At 41.8% G+C, this 25,819-nt stretch overlaps 2 protein-coding genes across 3 annotated transcripts in view; one reads left to right on the top strand and one right to left on the bottom strand.

Annotated features, from left to right (window-relative positions):
• Positions 1–25,819, top strand: part of LOC106144752 (uncharacterized) — a 190,912-nt gene that overhangs the window by 103,896 nt on the left and 61,197 nt on the right. The window contains exons 6-7 of one of the 2 annotated variants that reach the window (XR_013424774.1): positions 9,572–9,612; positions 10,383–10,714. The exons of the other annotated variant lie outside the window; for it this stretch is intronic. The gene's annotated coding sequence lies outside the window, so the exon portion shown is untranslated. Of the gene's footprint in view, positions 1–9,571; positions 9,613–10,382; positions 10,715–25,819 lie in introns of those variants that run through there. 2 annotated transcript variants of the gene reach the window in all.
• Positions 7,678–21,427, bottom strand: LOC120889339 (uncharacterized). The gene is made up of 11 exons (XM_078018634.1): positions 21,108–21,427; positions 20,836–20,997; positions 20,677–20,767; positions 18,383–18,442; positions 17,212–17,316; positions 13,957–14,354; positions 11,262–11,383; positions 10,752–11,015; positions 10,255–10,530; positions 9,575–9,697; positions 7,678–8,283 (listed from the first exon to the last, which is right to left on the bottom strand). Exons 1-11 carry the CDS (start codon positions 21,425–21,427, stop codon positions 8,276–8,278), a joined length of 1,929 nt encoding a protein of 642 aa, XP_077874760.1. The 3' UTR covers positions 7,678–8,275.

Raw genomic sequence — 25,819 nt, 5'->3', positions numbered from 1 at the left:
TTTCCACAGTTCACATGAGTAGTATGTTTTTTTCCCACCCTTCACCTTCAGTCTCTGGATGTCTCTTCCTATGAGATGAGTCTGTTAAAGACAGCATATTTTTGCATTTTTAAAAAAAATATTTATTTTTTAGTTGTACTTGGACACAATACCTTTATCTTATATTTTTTATGTGGTGCTGAGGATTGATCCCAGTCCTCCTACAAGCTAGGTGAACAGTCTACCACAACCCCAGCCCTATTGCATCATTTTTAAATGCAATATGCCAATCGATGTTTAGGCCATTAACATTCAGGATTATTATTGAGACATAATTCATATTCCCCATCATTTTTGTTTATTTTGGTTTTTGAACTTGACTTGGTTTCTCCTCTGATTATTTTTTCCTTTAGTGTAGTTCCTGACTTTGCTGATTTTCATTGTTGTTTTTCATTTCTTCCTCATGAAACATTTTGCTGAGGATGTTCTCTAGTGCAGGCTTTCTAGTTGTAAATTATTTTAACTTTTGTATATAATGGAAGGTTTTTATTTTCTCATCAAATCTAAAGGTTAATTTTTCTGGACAGAAGATTCTTGACTGGCACCCATTTTCTTTCAGAGCTTGGTTTTTGTTGTTCCAGGATGTTCTAGCTCTCAGGGTCTGGTTTGAAAAATCTGCAGAGATCCTAATTGGTTTCCCCCCTGTACGTAATCTGATTCCTTTCTCTTGTGGCTTTGAAAATTCTCTCCTTATTCTGTATGCTGGCATTTTTATTATAATGTACCAGGTAGAGGGCATCCTCATGAGCTCCCTCGCCCCACCCTGCATGCTGGGACCCTGTTCTTGTTCTAATGTGACATAAGGTGGTTTGATTATTTCACTGCAGAATCACCAAAGTTGATGACTAATACTTGTGGCTTTTCAAATACATTTCTTTTTCCTACAAGCAGACAGACAAACTTGGGATAGGTTATGGGAACACTGTTCTCGCTAGGAAAAGGAGAGCTGTGTCCTTGTATTAATGCTTATCTTCAAAGCAAATATGATCCCTTTTACGTTCTGCTGCTCCCAGTGTATGTCTTACAATCTTCTTGAAGTTTCTCCCAGACTAGAGCATCGTACAGGTACTTTTCTTCTTAACTCTGCTTGGCAAGCTATGGAATGACTGTTAGATTTATATGCAGGCAGCTTCCTGTTGTTGAAGATAAAGATTGTCTCTGGTTAGTTACTTTGACAAAAAGAGAAGGTTGCAATAACCATACATGTATGAGCCTCTAAACAATTTCCTAGAATAAATTGCTGTGCAAATTGATACAATTTAAAAGTGCATCATTTCATCTAGGGCAATGTTTTGTAAAAACTTGTAATTGTTAAGACCCAGCATTGGCAAGGGAAGTTAAAACTCTTACTATAGTAGGAGTGCAATCTGGTACAACTTTTCCCAAGAAGAACATGACAGTATTCATTGTGAGTGTAAAAGAGAATTTCCAGTGGAGAATACATTCCCAATATATGCTTGAAATGTATCCTCCCTGTGAGGATAACAAATAATTCCATAAAACTTTTTATGTTGAGTGTGTGGCTAATTCCAGAGGATGCAGGCTTGCATGGGGGAGACAATTTATGCAATCTATAGGATATATTTTAATTGTTTGATTATTCAATGGGATAGAAGAGGGGTGTTAACCACTGACCTACATCCACAGCCCTTTTTGTATTTTATTTAGAGACAAGGTCTCACTAAGTTGCTTACTTAGGGCCTCACTAAATTGTTGAAGCTGGCTTTGAACTTGCAATTTTCCTGCCTCAGCCTCCAGACCTAGTGGGATTATAGGCATGTGCCACCACACCTGGATCTCTTCTATTTTTAATTGGCTGAGGCTTTAATTTTTATTTTCTTAAAAAAGTGGACTGATAACATTGTGTTCACTTGTCATGTACACTGTATTGCTTGAAATACGTACATTTATTCCAGTCTTCCTAGCTATCTTTATCCTATTAGGTTTTCCAATAGGCATCCTGTTCATAAAGTCCCATGGATTGGTCTCTGCTGCAGCTGTTGGACCCTTACTTCCCACTATATGACCAGGATTGACACAGCTTCCCTGTACAGTGTTCCCTGGGCCAGAGTATAGGGCAACCACTAAGATCTGCACATTTTTTCTGTGAGCTCCTCTTTGTTTCTTTATAGCTGCTCTAGTTGATCCAATTCTGCAATTGCTTCCTATGTTTTTAGTGGGGCAAGACAGGGGCCTGCCTCTTGTGAGAGGCTCCATAATGGTGGTGAAGCTGATGTCCACCTCCACTTCACATTTTCCACTGTAGAAACCCTGTTTGTAGGAGTACGGGCTGTGTGTGGTTTTGTGTCAGTTGGGGAAGGGAAAGCATGGGAAAAGCAAACCATTTCTCTCACTGTTTGAATCCTGCATTTCTTTTTTTTTAAGTTTTGGGATTCAATAATTTTGTTTTATTTATTTGTTCTAATTAATTATAGAGGACAGCAGAATGATTCATTATAAACAAATGGAGCACAATTTTGAGCTTCTCTGGTTTGTACACAAAGGAAGATCACACCATTTGTGCAATCCTACATGTGCCTAGAGTAGTTTCATCTTTCCCACATGTTTCCTATTCCCATGGCCCCTCTCCACCCCTGCCTCCCCTTTGGCCAATCCAAAGTTCCTCCACTTATCCCATGCCCCTGCTTCCATTATGAATTGCACCCACTTATCAGAGAAAACATTTGGCCTTTGGTTCTTGGGGATTGGCTTACTTTGCTTAGCATGATATTCTCTAACTCCATCCGTGTACTGGCAAATGCCATCATTTTATTCTCATTTACTGCTGAGTAATATTCCATTGTACATATACACCACAGTTTCTTTATCTAATCATCTATTTAAGGGAATCTAGGTTGGTTCCACACTCTAGCTATTGTGAATTGTGCTGCTATAAACATGGGTATGGCTCTATTACTGTAGTATGCTGTTTTTAAGTCCTTTGGGTATAGACCAAGGAGTAGAGTAGCTGTATCAAATGGTGGTTCCATTTCAAATTTTCAAAGAAATCTCCGTATTAATTTTCAGATTTGTAGCACCAATTTGCAGTCCCACCAGCAAAGTATGAGTGTGCCTTTCCCTCTACATCCTCACCAAAACTTATTGTTATTTGTATTCTTGATAACTGCTATTCTGACTGGAATGAGATGTAATCATAGAGGAGTTTTGATTTGTGTTTCCCAGTTACTGGGACATTGAACATTTTTTCATATATTTACTGATTTACTGTATATATTCTTCTGAAAGATGTCTGTTTAGCTCCTTAACCCATTTATGATGAGTTTTTTAGATTTTTTTTGTGTTAAGTTTTTTGAGTTCTTTATATATCCTGGAGATTAGTGTGCTATCTGATGTGCATTTGGTAAAAATTTGCTCCCATACTGTAGGCTCTTACTTTACTTCATTGATTGTTTCTTTTGCTGAGAAGAAGCTTTTAAGTGAATCCATACCATTAATTGATTCTTAATTTTGTTTCTTATGCTTAGGAGTCTTGTTAATGAAGTCAGGGCCTAATCTCTCATGATGAAGTTTTGGGCCTACTTTTTCTTCTCTTAGGCATAAAGTCTCTGGTCTAATTCCTAGGTCCTTGGTATACTTTGAGTTGAGTTTTCTGTATGGAGAGAGATAAGGGTTTAATTTCATTTTGCTGCTTGTAGATATCCAGTTTTCCCATCACTATTTGTTGAAGAGGCTATCTTTTCTCCAAATGTGTGTTTTGGGGGCCTTTGTCTACTATGAGATAACTGTATTTACGTGGGTTTGTCACTGTGTCTTCTATTCTGTACCATTGGTCTACATGTCTCTTTTGTTGTCAACACCTTGCTGTTTTTGTTACTATGGTTCTGTAATATAGTTTAAGTTCTGGTATTGTGATGCTTTCTGCTTCACTCTTCTTGCTAAGGATTGCTTCAGATATTATGGGTCTCTTATTTTTCTAAATAAATTTCATTAGTGCTTTTTTATTTCTATTATGTATGATATTTTAATTTTTAAAATTTTTAGTTGTAGATAGACACAATACCTATATTTTACTTATTTATTTTTATATGGTGCTGAGGATCAAACCCAGTGCTTCATGTGTGCTAGGCAAGCACTCTAACATTGAGCCACAAATGCAGCCCATGATGATGGGATTTTAATTGGTATTGCATTGAATCTGTATAGCGCTTTTGGTAGTATCACCATTTTGAGACAATTAATTCTGCCTATCTAAAAACGTTGTTGCAGGAATGGATGAGGCAGGGCACTGAAGATAGCAGGGAACAGTTTTATTTGGCTGCAGCCAAGTTTAGAGGGTAAGCTTTCACTGTAATCAATTAATCCCCTGAATCCTGAGTTCAGGTCATTTCAGAACTTCATATGCAGCATGTAAGGGAAGGGGCTCAGGAGCTCACAGTCTGCAGAAGTTCACATAAAAGTAGATTTTTCTTTCACTGTTCTGGGCAAGTTAACCCTTCAAGGACAACACCTGAGAAGGGGAGAGCTTCTTCTCCACTTTCTTCTCTCCTCCTGCCAGATGTTAACATGGAGCCCTGTTGGTATCTTCTCTTATCTTAGAAATGTAAATATCTCCATAAAACTCCAGCTCAACGCCAGAGGCCTTGTTAAAGATCTATCTTTTTTTTTTTAATGCCCCAAAACACTCCTTGGAGTATGTGTTTTATTTTGCCTTTGCAAACACTTTCTACAAACTACTATACTGGTTAAATATTTGTGAAAAACTTGTAAAGGGGTGTTCAGCACCTGGAGTGCTGATTTCTTCCAGGCCAATGGCCAAGTAAAATTGAGCAACTGGAAAATAGGAAGTTTACATACATTGAACTCTTTTGTAAAGTCTCTTTTGCTGATAGTCCTGAAATCAATTATGGTGAAGATTTCTGGAGAAGCTTGGTTAAGATATTCTGTGGAGGAGGGGTTGCCACTGCAGCATGGAAAAGTTTTCCATCCATCTATCTATCTATCAAGATAATTTTCTTGTATTTGTTAGGTTTTTTGGGGGAAAGGGGAAATTAAGTCCTAAGGTAATTAGGGTTTGTACCTGTTCAAAAGTCTGAAATGATTACTTTGTAACTGGTTAAATAAGCAACTGTTATTTAAACCTACCCATATATATGACACCCTAAATATATGTGACTAGGTTTATGTATGCGTCTGAAAACATAGCTGTCTAAACCTTGTGTATGTGTTTTGTAAAAGTTTATAAAATGAAAGTGTATTGAAGTTTAATGGGAAGATAACCACTAAGTGCTCTCTTTTATACATTATATCTGATATTGAAGGGTATGCTCTCAATTGAAGACCTGTCTTATATATGTTTGCTTTGAGTAAGTCAATTTCTTATCATTAACCCTGTTTCCTAAATGTATAAGAGATTTAACGCTATTGATTTTGTTAACCCCTACAGACCTGTGATTACTGTTACCATACACTGTGGATTCTAAATTGCACTTTAAAAGTTACACTTAGTTAAATGCAAAGCTTTGTCAAGTTGGTGTTCTACAAACTAAGATTATGTGTAACAAAATCTCTGATTTGTATAAAAATAACAAATTTGGTTGGTATTTATTCGTGTCATTTGAGGTTTCATAGCTGGATCAAGTAACCTGTTGTCAATAAGTTATATATACAATTTGGTTTTACTCATCACAAAGGAATTGGAATTTAAATGCATTTTTGGAAGCTAGTAAAGAGAGCCTGATCTGTTTAAAAGTGAAATTGTAAAACATGGAAGCATTTTTGTCACTTTTTCCACAAAAAGAAAGTTAAAAGCTCTCTTAGCCTTTGATTCATGTTTCAGATGTAATGTTGTATTGTATTATTTGTCCCACTTAGCTAAGATAAGAAACTTATTACATGTTAGAATGGCTGCAAAACAGGCTCAAGTTGAGCTCATTTAGAGTTGTGATGGGGGTGTGGGTTGTCTGGAGTTTGATGACAGCTCCAGTCCGATGGGTGCCAGTCAATTGGCTAGGTGAGTTGAAAGCAAGATGCCCTCACATCCTCTTACAACCTCTCACCTGATGAAGCCGACCCTGTCTGTCTCCACATCCTGCCCACATCCCTGAATTAGGACACTAAAATGCAATGGGAGTCATCTGATGGCACTCACGCTGCAGAGCAAAGGGGCTACTGTAATGGGCAGGAGAGTCAAAACAGCAAACAGAATAGTCTGACTCCTGCAGCCCGAGGATGTGAGTTCATGGTGTCCCTGGAAGTGAAAGATACCAGGGGTTTACTAAATCCTCACTGGATCTGAGTAAACAGAAGAGTTTAAGACCAAGGGGGAAGGTCTAACTGGAATAATAAAAACAGCTGTATTACCTCAATCAATTCCAAGACCGAAGCCAGATTACAAACCCAGAATGACCTGAATGAAGAGGAGGTGTGTTGCAATGTGTAAAAACTTGGAACACAAATGTAAAATTATGCTTTTAATGTTTTTTCTAACTTGCCACACAGGGATATAAGGCCTATTACCTTGGTAACCACAATCTAGGAAAAATGAAATAACCAGAACTCTTTCTGGCTACACTACCACACTACAATAAGCAACTATATATCTAAATGCTATATGAACACATTCGGAAACCCAGAAATAACGCCCATATTGTTGTGAAGTTGCATGAGCACATTGTTAACTGTACAGGTTATTATCCAGTTACATATCAAAGGATTGATTTAATTTATGTTCTGACCAAGAAATATGACAGCTATGTTGATCCTTTTCCTATTCCCCACTTGGTACATATGCAAGAAGTTGTCAATTTGATGGTTGTAATAATGGCCCAGTGTGCTTTTAATCTGTGCTCCTGATTATTTCAGATTGTAGAATCTTGGTGCAGGATTATATGCTGTGAATTGCTCATAGCATATGCCCATATGTCAAAAGAACTGACTTTGGTAGAAATTCTTCATATATTTTGAATATTGATCGTATCCTTGAATAAGTAAAACCATTTTTTAAAGTAGAGAGTGTTCTGCTGTGCAGTGTATTTCTTCTTTTTGTTTTGAATGTAAAGATTTGTTTGTTTTTTTCTACTGGGGAAGGAAGAGAACAAATGGAACTGTTGTTTTTTTTTTTTTTAATTTTCACTCCACTATATACACCCATACTTACAGGCATACAACTTACTTCTAATTAAAGGTGAGGTCAGGTTGAGGAATAACATTAATAATAATTAAAAAATCACTATCAAGGGTGATATACACTCGGGTAGAACCGGGAAAAATTTCATTCCTTAAGCACAATAAAATTTGTTTTGAGCCAGCAAAATGTTTGAGATTTGACATCTAGACTACCTGGTAGTTTAAGATTAATCCTTCAATTCTACTTACATACACAAATTTAGCACAATCACTGGTTGTGTTTACAATGTGAAAAGAGCACAAAATGTCATTCATTCTCTATTAAGTTTTTGATCAGGGTTTTCCAGGGAAACAGAACCCAGGGATTTATTGTAGTAATTGGTTTATTGCTGGGTTTCTGTTCTTGTGCTCAGAGGTTACTCCAGTTGAACTGGGCTGACTAGATTGTGCAAAATAACCACACAAGAGACACAAATACCAAAATTTTTCTTTGGGGTTGCTGTGAGGATTCTTCTGACCTGAAGGGTCCGAGGGAAGAGAGAGAGCAAGAGCACTAGTTGACCCCTTTTATTGAGGAGAAGCTATTCAAATGAGGCAAGGGGTCAGGTTTCAGGGGGCTGAGTCTATCTTCATGATGTCCACTGTCAGCAGGTTGACTGACACCTGGGTAGGCCACACCCAAGACACAGTAAGAGGGGGGGACATATACAAGGCACTTCCATTTAATATTCTATCCTAAACAGGGCAAAGGGTTATATTACAAAGGAACAGGTGACCATAGCTTCACCCATGGGGCTGTAGCAAGACACACCCATGCACGAGACACTGACCCTCCCACCTAAGAAGGGTGGGGAAAGTGCTGCCACATTTCTGCGACTGAGCCCCTCAGCACCCACCGGGGAGTGTGACTCAGTCAAGTGCAAGGTTGGTCTCCCACAGTATATGGTTTATGGAGTCAAGACATTCCACTGTTTGTCTGCAGGCTGGAGAATCAGGAAAGCAAGGGGATTAATTCAGTTTGAACCAAAGACCTGGGATTGAGGGCTGATGGTCTAAGGCTAAATCTGAGTCATGGAGCCTGAGAAACAGTGATGTCTTTTCATATCCCAAAGTCTGACATGCTGGAGCCTCTGGATTTGCACTTTCATCTTCATTTGTCTATGGAGGAATAGCAGGTAGTACATTAGCAGAAGATGAGCATCTTTAACTTTTAGAAAAAAACAGATGTTACTCCAACTCTCTGAAGAAATCCTGAGTAAGTTCTCCTAGGTGACCCCTCACCAAGCATTCCCCATCTCAGAGCCATGCTCACCTTGGGTCATGTGTTCCCCTCCACCCTCAACCCAAGGGTCCTGCAGCCTCTACCACCCTCCTCCCTTCTTTCTCACAGGCCAGAGTCAGCCCCAGCCCTGCTATAGGCCTTGGTGTCTCAGGGCTGAAGCTGTAATGACTGGATTTGCTCCCTGATTGGGAGCCTGCTCCTCCTCCAGATAGGAGGGGCCATAGGACCTGGGGATGGGGAGAACCCTGTCCAAAGAGAGGGCCCTGGAATCTGGTTCCTGGGCCTTGGGTGGGGTTGCAGACGACATCTTTCTTCCCCTTCTCCCTCAACCTCTCCTTACCTCAGAGCAGCAGAGCTCTAAAAGTAACTGGCCCTGCCTACTCCCTCCACTCTGGTTAAGTCAGCTGGAGCATCAGACCCCAGCAGCTGCTCAGCCCCACCAGTCTCTGCAGAGGCTCTGCTCAAGGCAGAGGCTGCTGAGCTGGCTCAGGATCTGGAGTCTGCAAGATGCCGGGTTCCAGGGCCACAGCCCAAGGGTCAATTCTGGAGTCCTAGGAGTCCCCAGAGAGCTGACATCCTTTGCCTTCATCCTGGACAGACTCTCTTCTCAGTTATCTATTCAACAGCTGGAAATGAGCCTCCTGTGGGAATGCAGCCCTGAACTCCAGCCTTCCACGCTTGGTTGAGAAAGGCCTTTCCTGCTCCCTATACTGGAATTAGCCATAGGACCTCTCTTTTTGACTGTGGGTAAGGAGTTCCTTTATTTTAACAAATTTAATGGAGCTACCCTGCTGCCATCACCCAGGATTGGGTATTTCCTTCCTGTGTTCCTGTTATCTGTTCACCACGCACCACTGGGTCCCTTTTTTGTAGAAATCTGGTCCCAGTCAGACCTGCATAAGCTAAAACCCTTTAGAGTCCACAGGCTGCCTTGGTATGGCCCCTCCTCTTTCCCATGAGCCCTGACAGGGAGGATTTCTCAGAACTCAGGGCTGAGCATGACCAAGCTATTGCTACCAGTGAGAGGAGGGAGGCCTGATTCTTCTGTCTCATCTCAGAATGAGAAGGACCAGTCAGAGTGCAGACTGGGACCTTGGGAATTAACTTTCCTGTCCTCATTGCTCACACAGCTGCCCCATGTCTCTCTTCCCATTCTGCCCACAGCACCTGTGAGGAAGATCTGGAGGCCTAGGTGGATGAAGCAGGTGAGGATCAAGAGCAGGACCGAGGGAATAAGGGTGCTGGCTGTGGACTCCTGGGAGACTCTGTCTGGGGTGGTGGTTGAAGGTCCTGAAATGGGAACACAAGAGTGTTAGCCCTTTTTCAGACCAAAATCTGTGGAGATGCCTGCTCAGCTCCCGGTGCCCCATGTCACTCAGGCAGGCACATAGTTCCTAGACCTCTGCTATGTGGCAGCTGCTGTGCACGTCATGAGAAGGAGGGAGACAGGAGAAGGGTCCTGACCTTAAGAAGCTCACATAGATAAAGGGTGACATACAACTCCCATCCTTCCTGGTGGCAGAATATGAGGTGACCCATGAGGATGGTGGTGGAGAAGGGTCTCAGGAGCTGACATGTGAAGTGATTCACAATAATTTCCAAAAAGAGATGAGCAAATGCAGACCAAAGCATGTGCACTGAGGAAGAGGCATTAGGAAGTGAGAAGGGAAAAGATAGGAAGACTATACCTTTAGCTGTTAACCCAGGTCTGACTCAAGGTGGATGATGTGTCTCTCTCTCACACACACAGGCACACACACACACACACACACACACACACACACACACACAGGTAGCAGCATCTCATGTGAAGGCAGCTCCCACTTCCTCCCTCTCCTGCCAGTTACCTGTTGGCTCCAGCTCTGGTTCCCATTCCACCAAGAACTTCTCAAGCCAGTTTCTACAGTCACCCATTGAGGTCTTGTGTAAGAATTCGGACACTTCCCTGTCATTTTCCCACTTTTCTTTCATCCAGTTGGACCCAGGATGAACCTCTGTCCAGCTTCTCTTGTCTGAGTCAAAGCGAAGCCACATTCGTCCATTGAATCCAAACTGCCAGGAGCCACTGGTGCATCCACTGGATTTATGCTGACAAGTCATCCTCCCCTCCAGGGTCTCGAGAGCTGCACCCATCAGAGAGAGGTCAGCCTCCATGCTTAACAAATCCTTTGTCCATCCTGTACCACCTTCCCTGGCCTCCTAATCTGGCTGGTTTTCTCCCCCAAACCAGTCTTGTGTGGGTTTTTTAGCGTGAAAAACATCCTTTTTTTTTTTAACTTGGATACAATAAATATCTCTACACCAACAGTCTGCTCTCTCATGCCCCTGGACCATCCTTACTTACCCCTGGCCATGCCATTTTCTGCTTTAATGTCAGCCAGTTGCTGTTTTAGCATATCCCCCATTTCTCTCAGCATGGTGTTTTGATCTTCCCAGGTGACTGTGGCATTCACTTTCCCTCCCAGGGCACTCATGGATCTGACCTTGTCCAGGCCACAGTCATAGGAGAGAAAATTCTTGTGGTCCACCTGGCCTTGGACTGTACACCATTGCTGACCAGGTGCTGGCTTAGAATTGATGATGAAATCATAGCAAAGGGAGTGAGTCCCTATGAAGGAAAAGGCGAGTAAGGGTTGGGCTGGTGAGAAAGGACCCTTTAGGCACCCCCTCCCTATCCCTCTGAAGGGCTGAGCTGGCAGAGCAAGAATGACCCTTCCCAAGCTCTTTGCTCCACCTGTTTAAGGTGGGCATGTTCCCCTACTTCGAGGAGGAGGGGACAGCAACCTCATGTCCCAGGACATGGCCCACTTCCCCTCTGCCCTTTGAACAATGCCTACACCCAGCAGCACATCACCTTGCAATGGAGGTGCCAGGCCTGCTGTGAGGGAAGGGCCTGCCTGGCAGAGGACGATCAGATGCAGGAGAAGGGACTGTGCATGCTGAGTCATGGTGGGCACAATGAGGATGGGATCACAGCTGCATGAGAAAGAGTTCATAATTATGGTTCATAGCTTTTAGCTTGAGTGTTAGATGGCACTAGTATTCCAGGAGATTTCCTTTTTTTCAGGTTGCAATTGATATCCTACCCTAAAAGAAATGGAAAAATCCATAAGTTCAAAGAAAGGCAGTAGAGGAAGGAATCCGAAGTATGTGCTTTGTGGCTCAGAAAAGTGTATGTGCCAAGTTAGATGTAATAGAAAAGCCAGTGAAATGCCCAGTCCCCTGTGCTTTATAAGAAAGCCTGGGAGACTCTTATTGATCAAATGTATTAGAAAATGTCTGGTACCCAAACCCAGAACCAATATTAGCAGAAAGGAAGAAATAATAAGATCAGAACAGAGCACAAATAAATGAATTAGAGACAAAAAGAAGCACAAGAGAGTAATAGAATAAGGAGTTCTTCCAAGAACTAAACACAAGTGATAAACCTTAGCTGGACTAATTAGGCAAAGGAGAGAGAAGACTCAAATTCAGACAAGAGAAGGGGGTCATTGCAAGTGTCATCACAGAAATACAAAGGGTCATTCGAGATTATTAGGAACAAAGATATCCATGTTTGTTATTATTTGCAAAAAATTGGTAACCTAGAATAAATGAACAAATTCCTGAACACTTACACATATATATCTTATCCAGGTTGAATCATGAAGAAATTAAAAAAAAAAAAACTGAGCCGACCAATAAGAAGTAACAAGATTGAATCAGTAGTAATAGCCTTCCAGGAAAGAAAATACCAATACAAGAGAGCTTTACTGCTAAGTTCTATCAAATATTTAAAGAAGAACAGTTTCTAGTTCTCCTTAAGTTATTCCCCAAAATGGAAGAGAAATAAATTCTTTCAAATACATTTGATAAAGCCAGCATTACCATGATCCCCAAACCTGACAACACACACAAAACTAATCCACAGCTAATATTCTTGATGAATAAAGATGCAAAAATCCTGAACAAAATATCAATCAGCAAACTAAATTCAACTGCCCTCTAAAAAGTTATTTAACATGATCAAATTGAATCACCATTCCATGCAAGTGTTGGCAGGGGCTGAGGTGGTATCTCAGTGGTAGAGCATTTGCCTGTCAAGTATGAGTCACTGGTTTAGATCCTCAGCACCACATAGGAGTAAATCATCAAAATAAAGGTATTGTGTCCTTCTACAATTAAAAAAATAAATATTAAAAAAGTGTTGGCAGTTAGTGTTGTAGATGTCAAAGTAGACACTGGGCATTAATATTAAGGCTGTACATCTGTTGTTAACATTAGAGCAATTCCTGGCTCCCCTCTTCTTCTAAGCTGGGCTGGAAAGTGATTGGGACACTTCAAGCTCAAAGAGTAGAGATCCTGCTGCCAAGCAATACTCACAACTCAGCAAATAAATAGTGAATCTTACCCCATACATGAGCCTCATCTAAGCCTCAACAAAACTTCAACACATAGAACTGGGGAGATAAAAATATGAAACTATGGGGCTGAGGTTACAGTTCAGTTTGGTAGAGCACTTGCCTGGCACCCTATGAGACACTGGGTTCAACCCTTAGCACCACAGAAATATAAAATAAAGGCATCATGTTCATCTACTATAAAAATATTAAAAGCAAGTAAACAAACAAACAAATAAAAAATAAACCACAAAACTCTGAAACTAACAACCTAGCCCCAAGGAGGAACAACCAGAGGAGACCTTAGGTCCCACTCCCGGACATCTACTCATATATCAGAAACAGAAATATACCAACAAAAGGATAACTACAGACAAAGGGACCCATATATAAAAGAGGAAAGAAAATCCATCTCATTTGGTGTGAAAGTCCAAGATCTCAGAAAATATGAGGAAACAAGCAAAAAATCCCCCTCCCCCACTTAGAATCCTCCAACAAAGGATCCCACAGATAAGGAAGTGGATGAAATTCCAGATAAAGATCATGAAAAAGTAATTACTAAAACTTAGTCCAATGATCTAAAAGAAGATCTAACAACTGAATAAGAGAATAAATGCAGAGGAAAGACCACGTCGGTATTGAAAAGAAACCAATCAGATTAGCTGTAAATGAATGAGATAAGGATTTAAAGTCCCCTGGCGACATCACCTACACCTTAGACTGCCTAGAAAGCAGCGCTTCCAGCTTTGAGGATAGAACAATGTCAGGCCCTGAAGGCCCTGAGTGAATCAGCTGAGGACCCGGTGCGCAATGAAGAGTCAAAAGGGAGGGGACAGGGTAGGAGCAGAGCCCAGGACGCTGGGCACCTGGGCTCCCTGGCGCTACCCTTTCATTTGTGAACTCCCTGCCCCGCCTACCCTCCTGCAAGCCTCTGGGCCCAGCGGCCAGGCCCTCAGCTTCCGCCGCACCCCTTTTCCTGTCGGAAGGTGGGGGACTTTTCCCTGTTCCCGCGGTCGCCAGCGCCCACCCCCACCTCGCCTTCATGCTCCTTCGCAAGCCCGCGGCCCGGCCTCCAGACGCAGGCTGAGGAGCGGCCGGCACCCGAGGAAGCTGCGAATCCCGCAGCCCGACCCGCTGGGCCTGGCCCCACCGGGCCCCCGCCCTCCTCACCGGTCACTTGTCCCCAGTCCTCCACGCTCTCCACGCCGCCCCTCGCCCGTCTTCTCTCCCGGCGTTTGAAAAGGCAAAGCCCCGCTCGCCGCCGGCTCCCCGCCCCTCCCTTTCACCCCGGCTTCCTTCCGCCCCGCTGCAGCTCCCCGCGCAGCCTCGCTGCTGGCCCGGGACTCGCTCGCCCCGACTCCCCTCCCCGACTTTTGACTCTCGCCCCGGACGCGCCCGCCCCGACTTTTGCGCGGGGCTCTCTGTCGGAGGGTTCTGCGGGACACGCGTCTCCGGGGCTCCGGTTGCCGCCTCCTTAGGTCTGCGGTCGTCCGGGCTCCGTCGCGCTTCTCTGCCACCACCTGCCCAGCCAAGCCGACTCCGGCAATGCCCCGCCCCGCCCCGCTCCTCTGGAAAGCGCCCAGCCCTCCCTCCCCAGGCCCCGAGCCCTCCCTCCCCAGGCCCCGAGCCCTCCCTCCCCAGGCCCCGAGCCCTCCCTCCCCAGGCCCCGAGCCCTCCCTCCCCAGGACCCGAGCCCTCCCTCCCCAGGACCCGAGCCCTCCCTCCCCAGGACCCGAGCCCTCCCTCCCCAGGACCCGAGCCCTGCTCCTGGCCCGCTCCTCAAAGACTGAGGAAAGAGACCAGAACCTTGCAACTGCTAAAAGAATACATCGGGCAACACTGTATCCAATACGTGCAGACAATTACTTCCTTAACAAGACCCTTCCCCTTTAGGGTCTTAAGAAGATCAAGAGGCAGTAAATGTGAGGCCATCAAATTAAAAAGCCTTGGACAGCAAAGGAAAGGATAGAAAGTGTGAAGCGACAAGGCTGTCACAATGGACAAAATCTTCCTTAGCTGTTCCTCTGACAGGGGACTGATATCTGGAATATATAAATGACAAAGCAAAACAAACACACAAACAAACAAAAACATAACCCCAAGCTGGGCATGGTGGCACACACCTGTAATCCTAGCTGCTAAGGAACCCCAGGCAGGAGGACTGCAGAGTTGGCCTCAGCAACTCAGGGAGGGTGTGAGCAATTTAGTGGAACCTGTCTCAAACAAACAAAAAGAATTTAAAAAGGACTGGGAGGCTGTGGTTGTGGCTCAGAAGTACATTGCTCACCTAGCAATCACCTGCCTGTGGCACTGGGTTGTATTCTCAGCACCATATAAAAATAAAGATATTGTGTCCACATATAACTAAAAAATAAATACTTTTTTAAAAAAGGACAGCGGTTAGGCATCAAGTATTAAGCATTTCTGGGTTCTATACCTAGTACCCTAGTACCAAAAAACGAAACAATATACACACACACACACACACACACACACACACATACACACACACACCACAAATAAATCGAGTACCTGAATGTGCATATAATTTTCATGATTTGGGGAAATTTCTGTTTTTAGTTTACTAAATAGTTCCTTAACATAAACTGAGCACATATGGTTCTCCCAGGGAGTCAAAGGCAAAGAAAGCCTTCCCTTTCTTTAAAAAGCCAATCATCCCAGTGTGGGAGTCAGAGAGACAACATTCTGTCCACATCTGGTGGAATTCTTCTGTAGCCAGAGCCTTTTGTAAATATAGGTTCATAGATCTGGGACAGGTTGAGAAAACATGTTAGCAGATGACATTAAACCCACCCCTGAAGAAATATTGCTAGTAGATCTGGTGGGGAAAATAGTGTAAATGTTGAGATGATCAGGAGCTAGTGCCAGTATGCAAACTGGTGTGGGGACAGCAAGCAGTCCAAGAGAGTAAACCTTTTGGGTCAGCTTAATGAGGAAGAAGATCAAGAGTTTCCCTGAGAGCAGGAAGATAAAAGACAGTTTCATGGAGACATACTGACTTCCAGAGAAAGTTCACCAGGAAATCTCCTGAAATTCGTTGTCTGGAAAAGGAAAGAAAAGCCCACTGAAAGAGACAGGGATAGAAATTAAAATTGTTTGACTATGCTGTGCTTGGTGGCACAAGCCTATAATCCCTGTAGTTCAGGATGTTGAGACAGAAGGCTAAGGAGTTCAAAGCCAGCCTCAACAAGAGCAAGGTGCTAAGCAACTCAGTGAGACCCTGCCTCTAAATAATATACAAAGTAGGGCTGGGGATGTGGCTCAGTGATCAAAAACAAACAAAGAAAAAACCATTGTTTGAGCATACATAGTTTCATAAAATTTTACTTTGGGAATATGACAATATTTTATATAAATGAAAAATAAAATTAAATTCTACAAAAAATTATCCTTGAAAAGTAAAAGCAAAATAAACCTATTTATATACAAATTTCATTATATAACCACACACTAAAAGTAGGATCTAGAGAAATATTCCTAGACATAACTCAGTTACATATACTTTTCCAGAAAGATCCCTTCACCAAATGATAGTATTTCTATGTGTACCACCTTTTCCACCCATGGATTATCAATTGGTTCAAACATGTTACCATAATCCCCCCCCCTTTTTTTTCAGTATTGGAGGTTGAACTCAGGGCCTTGTACATGCTAGACAGGCATCACAGCACTGAGCAACATCCCCAGCCCTACAGTAAATTCTCATCACTGTCACTGGGTTTCTGTTGACAATTTCAGTCGGATTATTAGTAACATACACTAACATCAGGGATGTTTTATGACTAATTCATACTCCTGTGGCTTTTCAAGTATATTTTCCTGTAGGTGTGGATATGCTCATGTGATTTTTATCTTTGATTTTAAGTTTGTGGTCTATTACATTTACTGATTTGCATATGCTGAGCCAATCTTGTATCTCTGGAAAAAAACTAACTTGATCATTGTGTGTGAATTTTCAATGTGATGTTGAATTCTATTTACAACTATATCATTGACATGGCAATTTTCTCTCTCCTCTCCTCTCTCCCCTGGTCTCTTTCTTCTACTCTACCCTTGATTTTCCTGAGACACCTCCCCTACCTATCTTTTCCTTTAGAAGAAAATTCTAAAAAGTAGATATCACATGAACTTGGAAGCCACTGGACCTGGGATAGAGGCATCTGTGCTGGGCAAAGGGGCCGCGTGCAGTTCAGGGCAATTCCTCACTGGAAATGCTCAACACAGATGTAAATGCCATCTGCAGAGGGAAAAGGAAACCCTTTCATAATGGCCCATTCCTGCTCCTGGGCCCCAGAAAAGAGGGGCAGTGGCCCGGCTTCTGAGGACGGAGGTGGCACTGAGGACCTACACAAGCCACCTCTCACTCTCCTGACATCTGGCTCCCTGGCATCCCTCTGCCCTTACTTTTCCTTCTCTTTTCCGCTCCGGGGCTACCTCGTCCCGGGGCTCTCCCCTAAGAAGGCGCAGGGTGCAGAACCTGCCGCGGGGCGGAGACCTGCGGGACAGAGCCTGCAGACAAAGTCTGGGGACTGAGGGGAAGAAGGAGGCGCCGGGTAAATTCGATCCCCCAACTCACCAGCCTGCGCCGCCCAAATAAATGAAGGCGGGAGCTGAGCCAGGATGCCTAGAAAGAGGGCAGCGCCCACCGCACCTGCCCAGGTAAGGAGCCTGGGCGCAAAGACTAAAGCTTGAGTCTCATTGCTCCCGTGCCCCGCTCGCTATTTGCCCTCGAAGGTGAACTAGGCGACAGTGTTTTTGTCCTAAACACCTCTGTCACTCTTCCTGCGAAGTCGCCAGAGACTCTCCAGGGCTTCGCCCTCCTAGCCATTCCAGCTGTTTTCTGGATATGGTGGACCCCGTGCAAAGGATCCAGTTGGGGCCTCCAGCCTCATCCTCTTTCCTTCCTCCTGTCCAGATTTGGGCAAGGGCCTTTAACCATCTCCAACACCATCTTGGGGCTCATCCCTTTTATTCTGAAAAGACCAAAGAACTTCCGGCTTCCCATAAAATCCCATCTGAAATAAACGTGGTTGAAGGCAGTTGTTAGGTAGCCGGTCATCAATCATAGTTTTTAGTAGATTCTCTGTGGGAGCCTAAAACCTTCAGGGAAAACTCTCTGAAAGCAAAAGCACCTTCTTGAGGAAAAGTTCCACAGTCAGGAAATGCCAGCTCTTCTGTGCCGCGGAGGCAGAAAGAATCTTTCTTTTCTTTTTCTTTTTCTTTTGAGGTACTCTGAGCATTGAATCCAGGGGCTTCTTCTTTTTTTTTTTTTTTTTTGAGACAGGATATGGATAAATCGTCCAGGCCGGCCTGGAACATGGGATCCTCCTGCTTCAGCCTCCAAGAAGCTGGATCACAGGCATGTTCCACAAGTGCCTGGCCATGATTAAAGTTTAAAAAAGCTGGATCACAGGCATGTGCCATAAGTGCCTGGCCTCTTAAAGTTTCCTTTAGTCACTTTCAATGTTGTCTTGAGATCCAATCATTTAAACATCCTGCAGCCACCAGGTAAGCACCATTTAAAGAACTTCAGATACACATTTCAGGCCAGTGTGAGAATGAGAGTAATGATCACCTGAGTCTGAGAAGACTGCTGATGAAGGAGCTGGTGGATGAGTGGCTCCTGGTCTGCAACCTGATGAAAAAGAAAAACAAACAAACAAAAACAAAAAACCCAAAACAAAACATTGAAAGCAAGCAAGAGCAACTTCTCCTTTAGTAACTGTTCCCACAGTCAGACATGAAATGCCATCTCAGCAAGATTGAGGCTTGCAGAAACAATTTTTTAAATTTTCTTTTGCAGTACTGTTAAGCGAGTCTGGGGCTCTCTACCCTGGTTTCTTTATGAGTGGCTGCTGGTCTGCCACCTCTTACATCACATTCAGGGTTCAGACCCAGGAAGCACACAAGGGGCCCCACCTCATGACCTGGGCCCCAGACTTGTGGCATCAGAGAAAGGGGAACTAATTACTATATTAGAAACGCCAGTTTAATGTTAAATCTAAAATATAAAATGGACAAATTAAGAAAACTTTTAATTCCTTCATAAGAGAAGGTCTTAAAATATCTTTGTATCTTTAAATGCTACCAGCTAAACAAGTCAGTGTCTCTCAATTGTCCTTTAAAAATATAACCAAGTTTACTTTCCAGTATAGGGAATAACATACAAATTTTACAATATATCTTATTAATAATAGGTCCAGTTAGATAACCCTAAACAATATAAATGAATTTATAATAAAATTTGTAATTTTTATAATTTAGAATTAACATATAGCTTCAGTTTGAAGGAAACCACTTCTGATAAAATGTTCTCTTAAATCTTATACTTTAAAAGACATATTTTTAGAAAACAGAGATAGCATTGATATAATTATCATAATTATTGATGTTTTTATATCAATCAAATTTAGCTTTTGTAGAGAAGTTTTAAAATTTGAACTTAAAGTGTTATTTGAAAACGTTTACCAACTAATCAAAGATGCATGAATCTTAATTTATTAAAAATTATTCCTTTGTTTAAATAGTAAAAATTACTAGACATAAGTAATGATTTTATTGGAATGAGAATAGACTAATGTTTCGATAAGTTTTTGTCATCTCAATATATGGGTAAAATCTGGTTTATTTCAGCATAATATTAGCATAATTAGGGAAAAGCCTGAAATATTCTGAAATTGATTGTTTCATATATCTCTAGCCAATTTAGTCAAACATAAGTTTGTTTTTTCAATTATTTTAATCATTTATATCACTTGTCTAGATAATCATATAAAGATTTTTCTATTGAGGAAAACCTTTTTTTTTTATTTTTGTGGAGCTGAGGATTGAACCCAGGGTTTTGTGGATGTGAGGCAAGCACTCTGCCAACTGAGCTATATCCCCAGCCTGAGGAAAATCTTTTGATCCATAAAGTCTTGAATACATAAAGACCCTTTTACCCAGAAATGTTTTCTTTCTTTCTTTTAGGACTCTCCAATTTTTGTTTCTTCTTTGTAGAAGCATTTCTTTTTCTCCTTCCAGAATTTTTCCTCTTGATTATACTTGGGAATAATTTCTGTAAATCTTAGAATCTAAACAAATTATTATATTTTCATAATTAAAAATATTTTAATAGAAATGTAGCCAAAACTTTTTTGGACATGTTGTTCACAGAATCATATGTTTGGCTTCTGTTTCTTTTTTTAAGGTAATTGTTATCCACCTTTTTTGCTTAACTTTATTTATTCATTTTTATGCGGTGCTGAGGATTGAACCCAGTGCCTCACAAGTGTCAGGCAAGCTCTCTACCACTGAGCTACAGCCCCAGACCTCTGTTTAGCATCTTATGAAAACTTGAATAACATTTGGCAGTTAAGATTACTTGATGATTGCATCTTAACCTTATAATTTAAATAGTATCTATTGGAATAAGCACTTATATAATAAATTGCATTTATCTTGAATATCTCTAACTATAAAAGGCAGAGCATCAGGTAAACACATGAATAAAAACCTGAATTACATGTTTCCTGTTGAGGAAAAAGGGTTAGAAGCAAATATATACATATGTTAATTATCTTATGAATTAAAGATTATAGATTATTTAAGCAAGTAAAAAATATATATGTTTATACAGTTTATTTTTGTATAATTACCTAATTTGAATTCAATATTATTAAACACGATTTTAAAAATATTTGGATCTTTTTAAATCTTAGTTTGAATATTATCAGAACACTCTTTTTAAATTTTTAGAGTGCACTCTTATCTGCGTGAACCTTGACATATGTAATGTAGTTAAAATAGAATTACTGTGCATATATTTATTCATTTTTTGTATTTATATACTTAGAAATCAGAAGAATGAGAATTTTGGGTCAAATTTACCTCTAAAATCCCTGAAAGGAAAGTTAAAATATAAACAGAACAACTTTCATCAATGGAATAATTCTTCTGCATCTCTTTCTTGGTAGCATAACTGTGGAGAAAAGGGGGCAGTCTCTAAAGGTTAAGCAGAAGACTCTTATTGAGGATGCAGAAGTTTGCCTGTCTGCACTCTTGACTATAAGGACAAAATGCTTGGGGTTAGTAGTTAGGAATTCGGGCTCCGGAGTTGGACGCTTCTCTTTAAGGAGCAGAAACTGCTGGATGTCAGTGTGGAGAGAAGGTGAGATGCGGATTGGCAAAGGTGGGGAGGCCAAGCCCCGCCTGAGTGACAGCGGGAAGGACCAAACAGAAGTCCAGGAAAGTGCGGGAGGTGGGAGTCAGTCCCGGGGTTCCCACTCCTCGTGTAGTCCCCTGCTGAGTGCCCTCCGTGCCGTCCCTCTGAAGTCGTCCTGGTTGGACTCCGCAGGGCGGAGAGCGGCAGCTTCCCCGGAGCCTTGGCAGCCTTCTGTGGACGCCTGTTAGCGAGCCGCCACGTCCGCTGCTGTGCCGCTGTGCGCGGTGCCTGGTTCCTAAGGCTGGGGCAAGTGCTCCGCCAGCCGCCGCCCACTCCAGAGCTTCCCCAGTCGCCCACACCGTGCCCAACCCGCTTGCATCTCACCGCTCCGAACCCCTCAGTGACAGCATTGCGCGGGGTTCCCGCGGGCGGGCGTTTCCTTATAACCCCGGAGCCTTGGGCGGGAACAGCAGCCATGTCCGTGTCCCTCCCGCTCGCGGGCAGCCGCCCAAGCACCCTCTAAAGGGTGCACACCACAAATATTCTCCAACTCAAAGGTAATTCCAGCTAACAGTTCCCAGGGCCGCCGCGCCCAAGCTAGGTGTCTAGGGGGCAAAAACATTGCCGGTGGCGGATCTGTACTTGGGTGGACCCGGTAGGAATCAGCGGGTTAGAGCCCTGCTCCTGTCTTCCAGTACCGAATCTGCATAAATAAAGCTCAGCCGGGTTACAGCTCTAGGTTAGGTTATTGGTCGCAGCAATCCGCAAGGATGCAGCGAGGGGGTCAGCGGGTTCTGCCAGCCCAGTTCAAATTGCCTGCATATTCCCGAAAGCAGTAGAAAAAGAGTCTCTTTATTTTGTTTGCTTGCTTTTTTGTAAAATTGTTTCTCCCCAATAGAGAATGCCTCGTGCTTAACATCTCACAGTAAAAGAAATCTTTCCCCTCGCCTCTTACTCTCAAAAACTAATCCATGGTGCACTCAATTTCCATGCTAATCCTGTTCAAAATATTTCTATCCATAACACTACAATCCACAATACAATATATCCACAGAATTCTCTTCCAAAACATTTCCATTCAATAATTCTTCAATCCATTATACAGGAAATCCACAATTTAAAAAACCCCACAATATCTATACCATAAGCACGATTTACCTATGAGAGATGTCGAACCTCACCTGTTAGATCTCACCATTCACCTTGAATCCATGCAATGAGAAAGTTCCTGTCCCAGGTGCAAAATCTCGCCGGCAACCTGTGCAGGCAAGATATGCTGTGTTCCCTCCCATACGTGTAGTGAGCTGACTGCAAAATACAACGAAAAATCACATGACACAGAAATAATTTTGGAATAGAGGGTGGGATGACTCTGCGACCTTAAGGGTCCTGCTTCCATACTGGGAAGAAGAGTGAGAGAATGAACCCTATTTTGGTTTATTTATAACTGGGTCATCAAAAGCAGGGATAAGGCTTCAAGGGTGGAGTCTTCTGGTCAGCAGATTGATTGTCATCTTGGCATGTCACACCCATCTCAGATGCTGTGGGATCTTAGGCAGAGCTTGGGAGGGAGGTTCATCTGCATCAGGTGATCAATCCTTGAGGGAGTGCTACAGGTATTAGGTGCAAGGCAGGCTGAACTAAGTTGTTTGGAGGGTAGGCTGAACAAACATTAGCTGCAGGATAACCAGGGCACTCAAACCCCCTCTGTCTGGTCCTTTATCACCTGTTTGCATCAAGTCTGAACACTCAACACCACTCAAGGCTGAACACTGGACCCCCACCTATCTGGTGCAAGGGAACCCACATCCAGCACCTGCCCTGTTTGCCTGAAGGCAGATGATGACACTACCGTATGATCCAATCACTGTACTACAACAAGGCACTTGCAGAACCAGAGAGCCCATTAGATTTTGGCTATAAAAACTCCCTCCTGCTGGGCCCCTATGTGATCTCTCTTGCTCTTGCTTTCACTCTCTTGCTCTCTCTTCTCTTCTCTCTCTCTCTCTCTCTCTCTCTCTCTCTCTCTCTCTCTCTCTCTCTCTGCTGTAATGAAGATCTCTTGGTCCCTCAGAGTGTTGTGGTCACTTTTCTTTCAACAGGGAGTTTGAAATTCCAGACCTATCCCCTCAGGAGGCTACAGTGCAACAACCCACACCTAGTCCCTGGCTGGCTGGTGACAAGTGGAGGTGTAGACAATGAGGTCTCTTTCCAGGGTGCTTTTGGTTGCCTCAGGGACTAGCAGGGCAACTGCTGCAACCACTTGCAAACAATATGTCAGTCTCCTTACTGAGATAAGCTACTGGCTGTTGATCAGGTCCCCTGTGACTGCTCCCAGGGTTATTCATCCCCTCTCAGTGACAACAGGTTAAATTTTTGTTTAGTAGGTAATGTGAGGGCAAGAACTTCAAACAAGTCCCCTTTTAATGCCTTAAGGGCTTTAATATGTTCTGGCTCCCATATGGCAGTTGTTCCTTGGTGTAAAGTTTCTTTAAGGAGGATGTAAAGAGACTTACCTAATTCCTCATACTCTGGAATCCAAAGCCTGCAGTGTCCAGTTATTCCTAGGAAGCCTCTAAGTTGCCTTACTCTCTGGGGTAGAGGATATTGTCCTAGGGGAACTATTCTTTCAGGTCCTAGCTTGTGGGTTCCTTGAGACAGCTATAATCCTAGGGATCGACTTATTTATGTTACACCCCCCCCCACACACACACCAAATTACATACCATAGTTTATAGGCTGACATTCTAATGAGAAACTAAAATTAATTTCAAGATTAAAACACCTTACCTATCTTTATCCAAAAGACCCATGGTTACAGAAATTAATAGGAGACATACATATAAACCCCATAGGATTCCACTGTCCATAGTTAACTACTGTTGACATCTAATATATGACTTTTTAAACTGTTTCCTGTACACATAAATATACATACTTTATATAACAATAAAATCATGTTTCCTGGGAATCTTAGCCCTCCAACATCATCTGCGGGGAGCTTAAGGACACAAAGTATCCACTCCAGAGACAATTTTAGAGAGCAGCATCTACTTTATTATATAGCCAGAATAACTTTTTGTACTGTATATGTACTAATTTCTTATACCATTCATGATAGGCCAGGAATAGTACATTTATATTATTTTACGAAAGTCAAGACACCAAAAATCCAAAAACTTCCACCTAGACCAACCCCATACCAATAGGGAAATGACTACTTGTCAAAGGAACAAAAAACATTGCACTTGCCCATGCCCCAACAGCACAAACAAGTCTAATTATTATCTAGAGCACAAGCAAATTCCCCAAACAAACTGGGATCCAAATGATGAACAGGATGCCTGGAAAATAATTACTGTAGGCCTTCAGGGAATTCCTGCTGTTTTTATGGAAAGACTCAATGAGACAATACATAGCATCCTAAATCCTGAATCTATAGATGGCCATTCATTTTTAAAAGATAAATTTGTCATTCAGTTGGCCCCAGACATTCAGACGAAATTATAAAAGTTGACATATGGCTCTGATCAATTCTTAGATGATACCCTGCAGCTTAAATAGAGATCAAATAAAAAGAAAGAAAGAGCATAGAAGAAAAAAAAAAAAAAAAGACTGTAATGCTAGTCTTGGCCCCAGGAGGAGTAAACATACTGGGTAGAAATTTTACTCCCCCTCTGAGTTGTGAGCAGGATTTGGGAGCCTCTAAGACATTAAAACAGGGCCTTACTTGGAGCTCCTGTCTTCAGTTCACCTACTAAACAAGATTTAACCTGTTTGTCATGAGAGAAATAACCCTAGAAATAGTCACCCCCAATATACTAGAGAGACAGTATATTTCATGTACAAACTGGCTCAACAGCCAATAGCTTATCTCAATAAGGAGCTTAACACAGTAAGCTCTTTTTCAAACATAATTAAAATTAAGGTAATACCCTACAACACATATTTATGTTTTTAAAATTTGTAAAATCATTGTAAGTTTTACATAATTATTTAAGTTGATCTTACTACCTTAAATAAAATTATTAAAGATATTCATAAAAAGGGGGAAAGATATTTATACAACTGTATCTTTATACATAAGATTATTTTGACATAAGTCCCTTGAGATGTCATTGCTAAGTTGAGAGCATATAAAATTCTAAATTCTCCTAAATAATTCATTAGATCACTGTCCTAAACAATACTATTGACTTACTTTTAGCCATCAATGTTTAAGGTACTGATTCCCTATGCTTAGGTCAACATTGGGTTTAATAATAATAATAAATCATTTTTCATAAATTAGTAAATAAATGGCTATTCATTCTTCTATTTCATTTTTTGCTTATGGCAAGGGACAAAATAACTTTCCTATGCTCATTAAACATATATATTTACTACTTTAAAAAGATATCTATTTATATCTTTCATGTCCTTTACAAAAGCCACTTTTCCTAAGTTAAAACTCTCTTACCTCATTCTAAATTAAGTTAATCATCCTAGTTCATACAAAGTTAGTTTCAAAACATAAGTTTTTATATATAACTTACCATAGTCACTAAAACAAAAAATACTGTAATAAAATTCTTTTCCTAAAATCATTTCTAGGTGGTTGTGGGAATTTGTAAAACTTCCATTACTGTTTTCCTACTTTTTTGCTTATTAGCCAACTTTTTGGTTCAAAGATTATGAAATTTTGCTTTGGTTCCTCACACATTTTAAACTTTGAAAATGACTAACAGCAACAAGTAAGAAAAAAATTTATTAATAAAAAACATAAAACATTAATCTTAAAATCTTTTTTGGGGGGGGGTACTGGGGACTGAACTCAGGGGCACTCGACCACTGAACCACATCCCCAGCCCTATTTTTTTATTTAATTTA

Source organism: Ictidomys tridecemlineatus, chromosome 8 (assembly GCF_052094955.1).
Source record: "Ictidomys tridecemlineatus isolate mIctTri1 chromosome 8, mIctTri1.hap1, whole genome shotgun sequence".
NCBI classification, from domain to species: domain Eukaryota; kingdom Metazoa; phylum Chordata; class Mammalia; order Rodentia; family Sciuridae; genus Ictidomys; species Ictidomys tridecemlineatus.
Note: the sequence above shows the minus strand (reverse complement) of the source record. Positions and strands in the feature narration are given on the sequence as shown.